This window comes from Monomorium pharaonis, chromosome 2, assembly GCF_013373865.1.
Source record: "Monomorium pharaonis isolate MP-MQ-018 chromosome 2, ASM1337386v2, whole genome shotgun sequence".
In the NCBI taxonomy this organism is placed as follows: Eukaryota; Metazoa; Arthropoda; class Insecta; order Hymenoptera; family Formicidae; genus Monomorium; species Monomorium pharaonis.
The window spans coordinates 29299169-29313710 of record NC_050468.1 but is presented as its reverse complement, the minus strand read 5'-3'; the positions used below and the strand labels follow the sequence as shown (position 1 = coordinate 29313710).

Below are 14542 nucleotides of genomic sequence, written 5' to 3'. Positions count from 1 at the left end.
CCTTATAATTTACAATATACAATGTGTTACATATGTGAAATAAAAATTAATTCTACCCCATTACTTCTTTCGCAGTCGTGAACTGTATATTTGACACATTTATATTTTTCGTAATCGTTGACTTGTGCCGGATAAAGTTTAACATACCAGAAATGGTTACAGTTTCATAAATTTATAAATCAAACTTTCCCATATTATTTTATGGAACTTCATGACTTTACATTTATTACATAGCTGCGCAGAATAAAAATATTATGATTAAATCTAATAAAAAGAGAAGAAAAAATACACAAGATCGAAATTTGTAGAATAAAATTGATAAAAAGGAACAGAGAGAATTATGAGAAAAAAGAGAAAGAAAGAGTACATAAACAAATTGATTTTTTTTGTAAATTTTAAGCTACTAATAGACTTCGTTAATATATTTTATCATATATTTCATATCTCCAAATCAGAGTTAACCAACATTTAGGGCCGATTTCACCAACTCCGGTTACCTTAACCGGTCGGTTATTCCATTGGAATTGACCAATCGCATTTGTTAATTTTGCTTAACGACGAATACGATTGGTCAATTTCAATGGAATAACCGACCGGTTAAGGTAACCGAAGTTGGTGAAATCGGCTCTTATACGTCAATAATTATAACTACGAGTCTTATATTAATTTCAATTAATGGTTAACATGTAAATAATTAAATCAATTAAACGATTAAAACCGCGTCTATAGAACTTGCATAAGCGCATAAGCATATGCATAAGGAATTTGATTGGTCTATTTTCTTATGTAAGTGCTTTTAGACCAATCAATTTTCTTATGTATATGCTTATGCGCTTATGCAAGTTTGTGTGGATATACCATAACAATTGACCAATTAAAAACCAGGAGTAAATGAAATGGGCAAATCTCATTTCATATTTCTTAGGGCCCCCGCACACACTTTTGCATAACGCATAACGTTACATAAGCAAATTGATTGGTCCATAAGCAAAGTGCATAAAAATTCAACCAATCGAATTTCTTATGCATTTATGTTATACGTTATGCAAAAGTCTGTGCGCGGGCTCTTACTTCTTATTCTTACTCCAACAGGAGTAATGGTTTTTATTTTTATTAGGGTTTACAATAGGATAGTAAAGCCTTCGACACACGATTTTTGGTACTACGTATCTTCATTGGCTTACGATTGGTGACATAATCATCTGAGCCAATCAGGACATGTATTAAGACGTATGTGATCTCGTATGTGATCTAGCATGAAAAATCGGGCCACCGCACAATCTCTTCTATAATGCATTAGGCCGGGTCTACAATAGGTGTAGTAAATCTTAAGCTGTAACGCCGGATCTACAATAAGTGTAGTAAGCCTTAAGCCATAAGGAATTAACCAATTTATATTCGATTATTCTTCTCACATTCAATTATGATTGGTAAATTGACTATGATTGGTCAATTTCTTATGGCTTAAAGCTTAAATCTTTATTGTAGATTACGTCTTAGCTCTTGTCTACAATAAAGATTTAAGCTTTAAGCCCTAAGAAATTAACCAATCACAATCGAGTATTTTTATAAAAATCTATTGTGATTGGCCAGTTTCTTACGACTTAAATCCTTTATTGTAGATTAGGGCTTATGCCCAGTCTACAATGAGTCGTTGGTCGTTGGTCGTAAGAAATTTAACCAATCACAGTTGATCTTAGAGAAGAATAACCGAACATAATTGGTTAAATTTCTTACGACCAACGACCAACGACTCATTGTAGACTGGGCATTAGATCCGACAGGAACTGAAAAGAAAGCCGTAGGGAAGTCGCGCGGGCCGCCGAGTCCCTAGGTACACGTCACTGCTAATATCGCATTCGGCGAAACGCCGTCGAAGCCGTCGAAGTTTACATGCATCGGATATAGAATGCGTGCGAGTGCGTCGACGCGTATCGCGCTATCTCGCTCCTCGTATCTCGTGTATATCACGTTTGTTGATGCTACTCGCCTCTCTCGCGATTTCTTTTACGGGCGGCAAAAGCGAGACGCGCCGGCATCTCGATAGGAGGTTTCTCGGATACGCGCGAACGGACGGCGTTCACGGAGCTCGCGGGCGGGCGTCGCGGGAAATCTCTAGGGGCAGGTTCGCGGTGGGTCTCTCTGTGCGCCGCGACACACGGACGGTCGGACGTTGTCATTTGAAAACGGAAGCCATCTTGTGGCCGAGGCTCCCATATCACACGGGGAATAATAGTTCCACGACTATTCGTACCGATAAATTGCTCCGTATCACACCAAATACGTCTAGACTATGCATGAACCATTTTATCACATGTTCACATAGCCATGGCTGCGACAAGAAAGTTGCAAGGTGAGGAGAAAGTGTTTTTCAGCGTGTTTACATTTTGGATAATATTGCCGTTCCTGTCCGAGACCCGCATCGGGTCGTCCGTCTGGCCCGTGGTCCGGCTCGTTTACTCGTCGCCTGTCTCCCGCGATTTTTTTTTCGCCGCCGCTGGCACGCGCGTGCGAGTCGCGCCGAGTCGCGTGCGAGGACTCGGCGCGACACGCATCCGCGGCTTCCCGGCGCACGGTCGCTCGGTTCCGCACAGCGTCGTGGACCCAAATGGCTACGACGGATGGCTCGTCATCGACACGGGCCAGAGCTACGGTCTTCCGAATCCGTAGACTTCACTCGCCCCTGTCAAATAGTTTGTCCCCGCTTGCGATTGCGTGGTGGATTCTCCACCACGGAGAACGCGGCGGCTTTTTATTTTGTCGGCATAACCTTTAAAAGTGTTTAAATATTAACTCTAATTAATCGTGTTGGCGCGAACCATGCGCCATACGTCTTGAGATTCGTTTTGCATACTTGTTATGAATGTAAATTATGTTACGGACGAGCGTAGAGTACGGATGTTTTTTACCTTGAGATAATTATGTGAAAATGAAGATTTTTTTTCTATTGTATTTTTTTGCATTGATTGTTATCTTGTCTCTTTTTTGCTTTCAATTTCAATTTTGCAAGGATTGTATTTATAATGTAGTATTATATGTTTTTCTTTCTCTTTCTAAGGATTCTCTTGTAATAAATATATTTTATTATAGAAATCAAATTCAAGCTGTCGGTTCCATTGTTATTAAGATCCAATAATCTCAGGTACTTGCAACTGGTTGGTTTGTGTATAAACATAAAGCAGTCTTGTGCTGTCTTACTTTTTTAAAATTTCTTGTACTCATTTTTTCTTTTTTGTTAGAGAGAGAGAGAAAGAGAAAAAATAAGCTAATGTTCAAGAGTTCAGCTGCAAAATAAACAGATCTTTATGTATGAATTATGATTTATATTTTATTTTATTTTACCTGAATAATAAGTTAAAAGTAAAGTAATTATTAAATTTTAAATTTATGACCAAAAATGGATTAATTCTTGGAAATCTGTATGCAATTAGTTTATAAATTGAAAGCTAGGAAGAAAGCTGATATATAATTTTTTATTTTTAAGTTATGTTAAAATATAGGAGCCTAGGCAAGTTAAATCAAGTAAATAGATATGGTGTGGATAAATGTGTGGATAAGGTAATATTGTAAATTCAAGTCCTTTCTTGGCAATGTATAGGCTGAAGTAATAAATTTTATTCTAGTTACATTAAAATATTATATTTCAAATAAATTTTCAATAAAATGAAACAATTTGTATCAAGGAAATAAATACATAACATGTAGTTATATAGTGACTTATATATATATGTTTTATCATTTTAGGTGAAATAGATCGGTGCCTTAAAAAAGTGACGGAAGGTGTGGAAACCTTTGAAGATATTTGGCAAAAAGTTCACAATGCCACGAACAGTAATCAGAAGGAGAAGTATGAGGCTGATCTCAAAAAGGAAATCAAGAAACTTCAGAGGTTACGCGATCAAATTAAAAGCTGGATCGCGTCGGGTGAAATAAAAGATAAGAGCACACTTCTTGACTACCGGAAGTTAATTGAAACTGTTAGTATATTTACACTTGGTACATGTAGTTCTATCGCTTGAATAAGAACTACATACAGTAAATAAATTGTTATAAATAAGTTGTATAGAGGAAATATTTTATGCTTTATAGCAAATGGAAAGATTTAAAGTTGTAGAAAGAGAGACGAAAACAAAGGCTTATTCTAAAGAAGGTTTAGGCGCTGCACAAAAATTGGACCCAGCTCAAAAGGAGAAGGACGAAGTTACTAATTGGCTCGCCAATTCTATAGACGCTCTCAATCTACAGGTGCTAATCTTTACAATATACCTTGAATCATCTTTGATAGTAATTAAGTAGGAGTAAACACGTTTTTTTTTTGTACAGATGGATACATTTGAGTCAGAAATAGAATCGTTACAAGCAGGAAAGAAGAAAAGGATAGACAAAGATAAACAGGATAGGGTGGACGAATTAAAGGCGAAGCTCGACAAGCACCGCTACCATATCCGTAAATTGGAGACATTATTACGTATGCTTGATAATATGTCTGTCGAGGTCAACACAGTAAGGGTTTTTCAGATTGGCATAATATGAAGCGGTCGTATAACGCGAGTTGCGATGATAGATTTTCCTATTAATTCTCATGTGAAAATTATCAACAGATTAAGAGGATAAAGGATGATGTCGAGTATTATATCGAATCTTCGCAAGATCCTGATTTCGAGGAAAACGAATATATTTACGATGATATTATCGGCCTCGATGAAGTCGAATTATCTGGTGTTGGCATCCCCTCATCGGCGACAACGGATAGCAACAACAGCAATGAAACCGGCGGTACCCCAACGTCGACTAATTCCTGCACTTCGCCCATACCGTCGCCGTCGTTGAGCTCCACTATGCATAATCATTCGAGCGATAGTTCTACAGACAATGACAAGAAAACCAAGGTGTGGATTCTTTTATTCTCAATTTTTAATCCAAGAAAAAGAGTGGGGAAAATCGATAAACCTCGTCGAGAGATCTGTCGATATGGATATATGGAGCATCGCTTCCGATGTCTCGTTTGATTTCAGCCTGTGAAACCAACCGCAGTCAGGCCGCTACTGAATACGCAAGCGAGCATTCCAACCACGGGAAGCACTGCCACCATAAAATCGAACATGCTATCGAGCAGCACTCCAAGCAAAACCATTCCCATGACACCTAGCCATAGCTCGCCTAGTTCTACGAGCAATCACATTGCCACGACTAACGCCGGCAATTTCGCCACTGTAGCTGCCTCGCACAGCAATTCGCAAGCCATCCATTCTACCTCGAACAAAACATCCAGTAAGACATTTTTTTTCTGTACACGATCACATTCGTGGATATAGTTGAATAGAAGATCAATTCGTGATCTTGTAGATACGTTCCAATAGGTAACATTATTAATAACATTAAATCTCTTTTTTTCATAGTTCACAACAGCGAAAACAATATCTTATCGTCATCGTCTACGTCCAGCGTTACGTCGAGTGTGCCGCAAACGGTCGCGCAACAACAACACAATAATAATCCAGCGCCGACACAGACGACGCATGTGTTGCATAGCCAGCAGAGTCAGAATCACAACAGCGAAACCGAGATGACTACGCCGGTACCGCCATCCTCGTCTCCGCAATCGTCGGTCAGCAGTAGATCCTCGCCGATGCCCGCAAACTCCTGCTCGCCAGCACCGTCCACTGCCAATGGTCTCATCCCTAAGCTTCCCGATGGAAGCATGTCCTCTCTAAAATCCATTGCCCAACAAGTAATTGTCCGAGCAGGTCTTGAGATACCACCTTCCGAGCCGAACCGAAACATCTTTGACAGTGCTAAGACGAGCAACAGTAGCAACAGCAACGCCACGTCAGAAGCACACATTCCTCCGCTGCTTGGAGTCGCGCCCCTGGGACCCGTGCCGTTACAGAAGGAGCATCAGCTGCAGTTCCAAATGATGGAAGCCGCCTACTATCATATGCCACATCCGTCTGACTCGGAAAGATTACGATCGTATCTACCGAGAAATACCTGTACCACTCCACCTTATTATCAGCAGGTACATTTCCTATGCGTTTTAATCGTTCTTTGGATGCTAAATCCGTATAATGAATGACCGCGTGGACTGTCGCTACTAACTAACACACGCACGTGCTTCGTTCAGGTTCAGCTTCCCCATTCGGATACTGTGGAGTTCTTCCAACGTCTTTCTACAGAAACTTTGTTCTTTATATTTTATTATATGGAAGGATCTAAAGGGCAGTATTTGGCAGCAAAAGCTCTGAAGAAACAAAGTTGGAGGTTTCATACGAAATATATGATGTGGTTCCAGAGGCATGAGGAACCGAAAGTTATTAACGAAGAATACGAGCAGGTTAGTGCATCTTTTTTTTTTACTCAATTTTTGTGAAAAAAGGGATAGTTTATACCAGGGTTGTGCCGTAAATTTCAAGATTACGTCTACATGAATTATGTATTGTTTACATGAATATTTTTCATGTAGATACAAATGATGCAGATTATAATTATAATAATATAATTAAATGACAATACATAAATTGAATGAAAAAAGTAATTAAGTTATGTGATTGTTAAAATATCTGACAAGAGAGAGTATTGACAAAATATTAAAATTTAAAAAATATAATTTTTACTGTTTTATGGATTATTTTCATAACTCACATAATTTGTTTATGTAAAATATAGTTTATATTATATATATACATTGTAAATTATTAATATTTTATGTGTAAATATTCAACTCTGGTTTAGACCTCTAAAAAACTACTACAAGGGGTGAAATAGGAGTTGATTATTTGATTCGCATTATCCTAGATGTAATATCTAGTGACATTCTATAAGAATCACTTGTATTTCAGGGAACATACATCTATTTTGACTACGAAAAATGGGGGCAGAGGAAAAAAGAAGGATTTACTTTCGAATACAAGTACTTAGAGGACAGAGACCTGAACTAATAGTTCTGTTGAGTCTTCGAAATACGCCGTTTTTGTACCGGTATTGTGTTATCTGAACTTTCGCAGAAGATAATTACGTTCGGTATAAAATCGGTAGTTTAATATTAAAAAAATCAGTTAATAAAAAGAAGAACAAATTCGTGCATAGAAGTCAATGAAAGCATTTCATTACATTTCGATGCTGCGACGACAAAATTTTTCTTAAGCCTTTTTTCAATGAAAGATAGGTCAAAAGGGAAAAAAGAGTGAAAAAAAGAAACAAGATTGTATGGGAATTAAATCGTAATTATTGTAAATGATAACGAGGAACCCGGAGAGAAAAAGAATTAAAGGAAAAATGAAGAAGAAAGCACTGCAGAAACACGTGGAATGATTCAGTGTGCTGTGTGATAATGGAGAAAGAATGAAAGAGTGCGCGCGCGAGAGAGAGAGAGAGAGAGAAAGGACGATGTACTTGCTGGCGACTGACTCTGTAATACCAGTACAAACATGCGTGCGACCCGTCTGCCGTCTGGCGATAAGGTGGAGGGGCGCTCATGCTATGGTACGTCTTAATGTTAGATTATAAGTAGCCTTTTTGTATAAAGTGTATCGAGGTATAAAACCCTTAAATTGAATTAATGTACAGAATGTGTAGAAATAGTGAATAATAATATTATGGAATATATTTTATTTCTCATTTGAATGAAACCTAAGTTGTTTCGATTTTTGTCATGCACTAGCACATCATCTCAACCTTTACTACGTTTGGAAGAAAACATTCCATCCATCGTGATTAGACCGCTTTCGAAATAGGTTACTTATATGTGTTCTAACGATTGATAAGGCCGAGGCTCGTCGTCGAATTTTTAAGATTGTACCGCGTATTATTAACGGTAGCGTGCTAGGCTAAGCTTTTCATGCTACGCACTTTATCCTCAAATTACAAGCATTTCAACAAGTTTACTAACTCATCGTGTGAGACGCTATCGATATGCATGTGCGTATCTGTTTTATCAAATCACAGAAAGAGAAGGTCATACTGTGCGAATTTATTTATTATAAACTGTCAGTATTGCCGTAGTAATATTCTAGCGCGTACATTAATATCCGAATAAATTGCTGATACTATAATAATTATTATAAAATGAAATGACATTGTGTAATTTTTTATAATCTGGAAAAGGTACAAGAAGAAAAGATATTGCTCTATTCAATATTAAATTTTCTCACATTGAGAATAATAATAATTATTTTAAAAAATGTCAAAATACTTGACAACACAGATTTTTATCAGGTATTATTAACCATGCTGTAAGGATAGTATCGGCATTTAAAATAAATAATCTCGCACAGGACCGTCACATCGCCAGATCAAAGTGACTTTTGTTTTATGGACGTGTCATTCATTATCGCAAGAACCTTCAACAACGAGATTAGAAATATATCCCTTTCCCTAGTAATAAAAACTATAAGTTGAGATTCTCATACAATTATTTAGCGGGTTAGAGAAAAACGAAATTTAATGACCGAATAAAGCGTAGCGTATACATATACTCTAAGCAGATACTCTTGTTGCAGAGATTGCGGCGATCTCGATATCTATTATTTGCATGACAAAATCAGCTGATCACGCATTTTTCAAATTTACTTCAGATAATCGAAAAGACTAAAAATTATACAATTGTAAAAAAAAGAACAGTGAAACACGTCGCGATAAAATTGTTGTGCAAGATTTACAGCATACGGTTGTACGAATTATCTCTTAATGTCGTCACGAGATCGACACGATCGCGTTCGAAACACGTTTGTGTGTGTTGCTGATGATTTTACCGAGTACTTGCTTGCACAAAATGTTTGTTAACAAGCTTGCATCGCATTGATAACAACTGAGTTAAATGCGTATACCGCAGTTTGAAATTGCAGCATTTTAATTAGCGCTTTTTACAAACAAGCAACATTGGCAGAGCATTAAAAGATATTCAACGAAATGCACGTTTATATTTGTTGTAACCTGCGCGATACGTGATTACGTGCGCCGCTAAGCGGTTAAAGAAAAAAAGCACGAAAAATAATGAGGATCTATTGCCACTTTATACAATAATCTCCTAGCAATTAGACGACGCATCGTAGTTGTAAATTCAAAGGAACGCTTACCGTGTTTCTTGTACCGTATTTTGTACTACAAAAACTTGTACAATGAATTACTGATTTTCTATAGAGATTTGACGAAAAACAATCAATTATCAATTTTACAATAGTGTAAAAGCTGTATATATAATGATTGTTATAACACTAGTTATAACATTTTCTGCCGTAGGGACGAACGTGCTTTCCTTTGTCTGCATTTCTACTTGTAAACGGGATGTTCTGCTTATGTGATAACACTCAAATAGAAACGTGCAAGTGAAAAGAAGACCTCCGTTTGTTATATAATAACAAATTTTGTCTTCGATGCTCCGAAATTAATTTCCTCCCTAACGCGTTTATCGCAAATGATAAAAAATTGTGATTTTACTTAATAATATATTTTATTGTGATTATTTGAGTGATATTTAAATACCATACTGCTTTGTGCAAAGACTTCAAGTTATTAAAATACAGTACTAATTTCTTCAATATAACCACGTTTGCCTTATTGCTGAGTTTAATTATATTTCAAGTGTCTTACAGGAATACATCTTCGTACAAGTTTTCCACCATTCATCTGCTAATCCAGTCGAGTTTGCACCAGCATCAGACTATGCACGATTCGTATAATTTGCAGTTCACTATTCGTATAAGATTTGTGAATAGATTCACTGAGTTGTTACTTATCAAACGAAACACATTTTTGACCAAATTAAATAACATAAATCATAAATCAGTCAAATTGTATTTGTTTATTATGTATATTGATAGTTTATTATGATAATCGGCACAAAAAGTCGATTAGATTACTTAAAAATTCTCTCATTTGTGACAAATTATGAAAGAATTGTAAATATGAAAAATCCATACGATAAATTGCCGAAAATTTTATATGAATAGTGAATCCATAAATTTTGAAACTTGTATATCCTGATGTTAGAGTTGCATAAATTTTAATATATGTAGAATTCAAAATCTAATAAAAGATATCTAATAAGTATACAATATACAAATGAATAATTGCTTCAGTAGTACATATATTAACATTGAAACGATACAGACAAGATTAGCTTAGCTCCACAATGAGAAGATACATAATGTACAATAAAAAAACATGAATTATAAAAAAATAATTTCTTGATTTATAGGTGAAATAGTAAAATAAAAGGCAATTAAATTTCTGAATAATTAAATTGCATATTATCGAATTAATCCTTAAACTATTAAACCATAGATGCATCTTTACGGTCTATATTTTATTGCAGTCGTATAATTCATATTCGTATAATTTGATTCAAAGTATTTGGCACACAATATTATTACACAAAATATATAAACTTTATTGCGAAATAAAACCTTTTGCAAATGCTGCGAGATCAGCTGGATATTAAATTAATATAAGAACAGACTTACAAAAATAAAATAGTGATCTAGTAATGCAAATTTTGAAGAACGCAGAAAATGATTTTATTATATCAAAATTAATCGTAATTAATATTAACAACATATCTTACAATCTATTTTCACTTTGTTTTATGGAAATATTAAATATTTTGGAAAGGGGGTTCTATCTTTATCTCTAGGAGAATCTATCTCTGAGAACAGGATAAGGGGTAGGAAACATTACAAAAGAGATGAAAAATGAAAAGGGATAGAAGGGTGTTATGTCCTGGCGGATCAGTGACAAATCTTTGATGGGCTTTTCAAAATATTAATCAATATTTGTATAAACTTTATCAGAGAGAGAACAGGACGTTTCTGAATTCAATTCTTATGGGAGTATTTTTACTAGTGTCATTAACACCATCCATAATTTGTTTTCAAAAATCTTGAACTAAATAGTCAAAATAGTTGTGACGTAATATGGGTACCGCGAAGAAACAAATGAGTCACATGAGAAAGAAATTTTTATTTGTACTGCATGATAAATGTTCCCATATCGAATTTTAATTTATATTTGCTATTTAAATCAAATTAATCAATTTAATTATATTTTTATTAAATTAAAGTATTTAAATTAAAGTTAGAATTAATTCAATTTATTCTTATTTATCGATATGCCATGGAGATAAATTAAATTAGAATAAGTTAGATAAAGATTTATATTGATTTGCCACAATTATAATATTAAGAAAATCGATTAATGAATGAATCATTATTATAATTATTACTTTCTTTTGGTCTTTACTTTCACTCTTTTTCTTACTCCAATAGATTGTTCCGTGTCATCATCCTCATTGTCGCCACCACGTTTCCGTTTACCCGATTTTTTGTTCTCTTCAATATTTTTCATATCCTATGGTAGTTAGATATATTTATATAGTCTATGCCTTATCGAATTATTCACATGTAAAATTGTTTTTACCATTTTTACTAATCGTTGCGCCTCACTCACTCTCTCCTGCAGCAACATTACTTCTTCTTCCTCTGTAGGATACAACGGCAATTGTTTTGATATTAACTGTTCTATTCGTTGATACAGTTCCACGTCGTATTGCGTAACAAATGTGATAGAACGGCCTGATCGACCTGCACGCGCAGTTCTACCTACTCTGTGTATGTAATCTTTACTGTGCGTAGGGATGTCAAAATTGATGACAATATCTACATGTGGAATATCAAGACCTCTGCAAGAACAATGCAAAAATGATTAAAATGTATTATTTTTAATATAAAAGTATTTTAATATATTTTTGGCTCAGATTATGTACTGGCCTGCTAGCAACATCCGTTGAGATTAATATAGATCTGTTTTTCGCTTTAAATTTCGTAAGAGCGGCGATTCTCTTGTTCTGCGACATTTGCCCGTGCAATGGAACCGCCATGAATCCCAGGTTTCGTAACAGCAGAGCAGTTCTCACTGTATTATTGCAGGTTCCGCAAAATATCATGAAACTGTTGCCTGCCAATTCATTCAAGATATGTACAAGGTACACGTCCTACAACCATTGTTTTACATACACAATGTTATTTTGATTAACATTTTTTAAAGATATATCGCATGTGATTGATATCTATCGATATTTATTTTGCAACTAGTAGTTAACATTTTGTACCTTAAATTTCACTGGAATAAATATGTAATATTGTTGCAGTTTTTCCACAGTTTGATACTTGGTAGACACTTCGACCTTCACGGGATTCCGTAGGGACGCGCGTTGCAATTTCTGCACCTTCTTAGTCATGGTTGCCGAAAATAACAACGTCCTTCTTTCCCGCGGTATCACTCGAAGAATTTTATCGACCTCCACTTCAAAATCCATGTTCAAGATGCGATCCGCCTCGTCCATCACCTTATAAAATGAAAAATAAGCCAAACCATAAAAGCAATGCGTAATAATTAGTAAAATAAAAAATCTTTATCTGCTTTATATATAATTACCAGAAACTTTAACTGTCGCAGATTAAACCCCTTTGTGTTCTCCAAGTGATCAACTAATCTACCAGGTGTAGCGATGATGATGTGAGGTTTCTTTTCCAGTATCATTCCTTGTGCATGCATGTCCATACCACCTACCAGCACTACAGTTTTCACACCTATATTGGAACCTAAAATAAAATTTCAATGTGACATAAATTGAAGCGTTTAACAGACAAAATGAGTTATTCTCACCTAATGCTTCAAATTGTTCTGAGATTTGGAATGCTAATTCCCTCGTTGGAGTTAGTATCAGTGCAAAATATCTCTGAGGATTCTCTAATAAAGCTTGTAGTATAGGTAATGCAAAAGCAGCAGTTTTACCAGATCCAGTTTCTGCTAGTCCAATCACATCCTTGCCTGTCAATGAATAATAAATGTTAGCATTTTTCAGAAATGTATTGTAATAAAGTTACTGTTTAAATTACCTTGAAGCGTCAAAGGAATAGCTTCCTGTTGAATTTTGGTGGGTTCTTTCCATTTTAAATCTACACATGTTTTGCAGAGAGTATCCACGAGTCCCTGTTATAATAATAATTTTTTGTTATTTATTTGAAATATATTTCAAAAAATTCATAAAAAGTCATTTTAATAATATAAAATAAATTACTTTAATAATCTAGTTTATTAGTACCAAATTTGTAACTTCAATTAATTTCTTTTTCTACTTCTAAGAATTAGAAAAAGATGGAAAGTAAGTTAAACTAAATTTAAAGTTACGCTAGATTGGAATCAACATACTAAACATAACCTAACCTAACCAAACCTAATATTAATAAATATTAAGTGAAATGTATTCATTGTTGTATTAAGTATTGCTCATAAATTTTACTAGTCCATAAAAATTCAAAGATTATTATATTTATTATTAAATTATGTTCATTGTGAAAGTAATTATTTCTTAGTCAATAAATTTTTGATTTAATCCTAACCTTCAACTCTCATATTTAAATTTACAAGTTTATTGTTTAATTTTCTATACAATTTTATTCCGTAAATTTTTTTCTTTTTAAAAACCTAAAAGTAATTAGTTATAACTACTAATAATTATATATATAATAACCTAAAAACAATGTGTACAGAGAGTTAAAGGGTTAAAAATTTTGAGTGAAAGAATATGAAGAGTATATATCACCTAAAGTATAGGTGATATAAAATCGCAATTTGTTTCGACAAAGATATTTATTATAATTTATTACATCAATAATCTTTCAAATTTTTGTAGATAACACCATTTACATGTGCAATTTTGAGGTTATAATTGAGATTACTGTAGTTGAGTACTTACTAAATCTTTCCATGTAATTCTTTCGACGTTATCTTCATCTTTAGTATCTTCGGTAGATTTTGTTAAATTCTCCATGTTTTTACAAATCGAAAGTATTAAAAAAACGCAAGTTTTTAGCGTCGATTAACGTTCTTAAAGGTGGAAGAACGTAAAATTACAGGAGCCATAAGGCAGAATGCAGAAGCCATAGCGCATGCGCTATGGTATTACTTTGGCTGCGTTCCGATATTCACTGCCAGTACTGAAAATCTATAGTTTACGTCACATATACTATAGATTTTCAGTACTGACAGTAAAGGTACAATTTCATGCGAGCGAAGCAAAGCTGGCTTTTACCCCCTCCCCATCCAATAAAAAGCAGCGTTGCTTAGCTATCGCTATTCGCCTCCTTCCTTTTCATGGAGCGAAGAAAAGCTGGCTTTTTATCCCCACTCCTATCTTTTTATGGAGTATGTCTTCGCTGGCTTTTTGTTTATTTACTGTGAATTTGTATACAATAAGCATTGCAATCAACAAGAACTTGTTCTTGTTCCAAACCTGTAATCAGAGTTGCAAATAATTAATTAAATATTTCAATTAATTACATTGAAATTGAAGAATTAAAAGTCAATTTTAAATTAAATCTTATTAAATTAAAAATTAAAATGTAATTTACAATTACAACAAAATTTAATTGAGAATTAAATTTCAATTTTTAATTAAATTTTGTTGTAATTAAAAATTAAATTTTAATTACCAATTAAATAAAGTTTAATTAAAAATTAAATTTAATTCTTAATTAAGTAAAAT

General features: G+C 34.4%; 2 protein-coding genes across 3 annotated transcripts; one reads left to right on the top strand and one right to left on the bottom strand.

The window, feature by feature from the left end:
* The first annotated feature begins 2328 nt into the window (after window positions 1-2328).
* On the top strand, window positions 2329-9541 carry LOC105838609 (CCR4-NOT transcription complex subunit 3). Of its 2 annotated transcripts, none has more exons than XM_012684295.3 (9): window positions 2329-2353; window positions 3745-3977; window positions 4090-4245; window positions 4324-4503; window positions 4602-4889; window positions 5016-5271; window positions 5400-6019; window positions 6125-6334; window positions 6840-9541. In XM_012684295.3, exons 1-9 carry the CDS (start codon window positions 2329-2331, stop codon window positions 6936-6938), a joined length of 2067 nt encoding a protein of 688 aa, XP_012539749.1. In that variant the 3' UTR covers window positions 6939-9541. The 2 variants fall into 2 exon arrangements, with proteins under 2 accessions (XP_012539749.1, XP_036138623.1); XM_036282730.1 differs by lacking the exon at window positions 2329-2353 and adding an exon at window positions 2384-3142 and having other exon boundaries at window positions 6840-6976.
* A 523-nt stretch (window positions 9542-10064) lies between these two features.
* Window positions 10065-13943, bottom strand: LOC105838611 (probable ATP-dependent RNA helicase DDX47). The gene is made up of 8 exons (XM_012684297.3): window positions 13754-13943; window positions 12894-12987; window positions 12661-12825; window positions 12430-12596; window positions 12104-12340; window positions 11763-11986; window positions 11413-11674; window positions 10065-11343 (listed from the first exon to the last, which is right to left on the bottom strand). Exons 1-8 carry the CDS (start codon window positions 13826-13828, stop codon window positions 11215-11217), a joined length of 1353 nt encoding a protein of 450 aa, XP_012539751.1. The 5' UTR covers window positions 13829-13943; the 3' UTR covers window positions 10065-11214.
* Window positions 13944-14542: the final 599 nt, after the last annotated feature.

Coding starts and splice junctions, on each gene's coding strand:
- LOC105838609 (XM_012684295.3), top strand. CDS start 2,329: ATGGCTGCGACAAGAAAGTTGCAAG. Junction 2,354..3,744: donor TGCGACAAGAAAGTTGCAAG/GTGAGGAGAAAG, acceptor TTATCATTTTAG/GTGAAATAGATCGGTGCCTT. Junction 6,020..6,124: donor CTCCACCTTATTATCAGCAG/GTACATTTCCTA, acceptor TGCTTCGTTCAG/GTTCAGCTTCCCCATTCGGA.
- LOC105838611 (XM_012684297.3), bottom strand. CDS start 13,828: ATGGAGAATTTAACAAAATCTACCGAAGATACTAAAGATGAAGATAAC. Junction 12,341..12,429: donor TGCGACAGTTAAAGTTTCTG/GTAATTATATAT, acceptor TCATTTTATAAG/GTGATGGACGAGGCGGATCG. Junction 11,987..12,103: donor TTATTCCAGTGAAATTTAAG/GTACAAAATGTT, acceptor CAATGGTTGTAG/GACGTGTACCTTGTACATAT.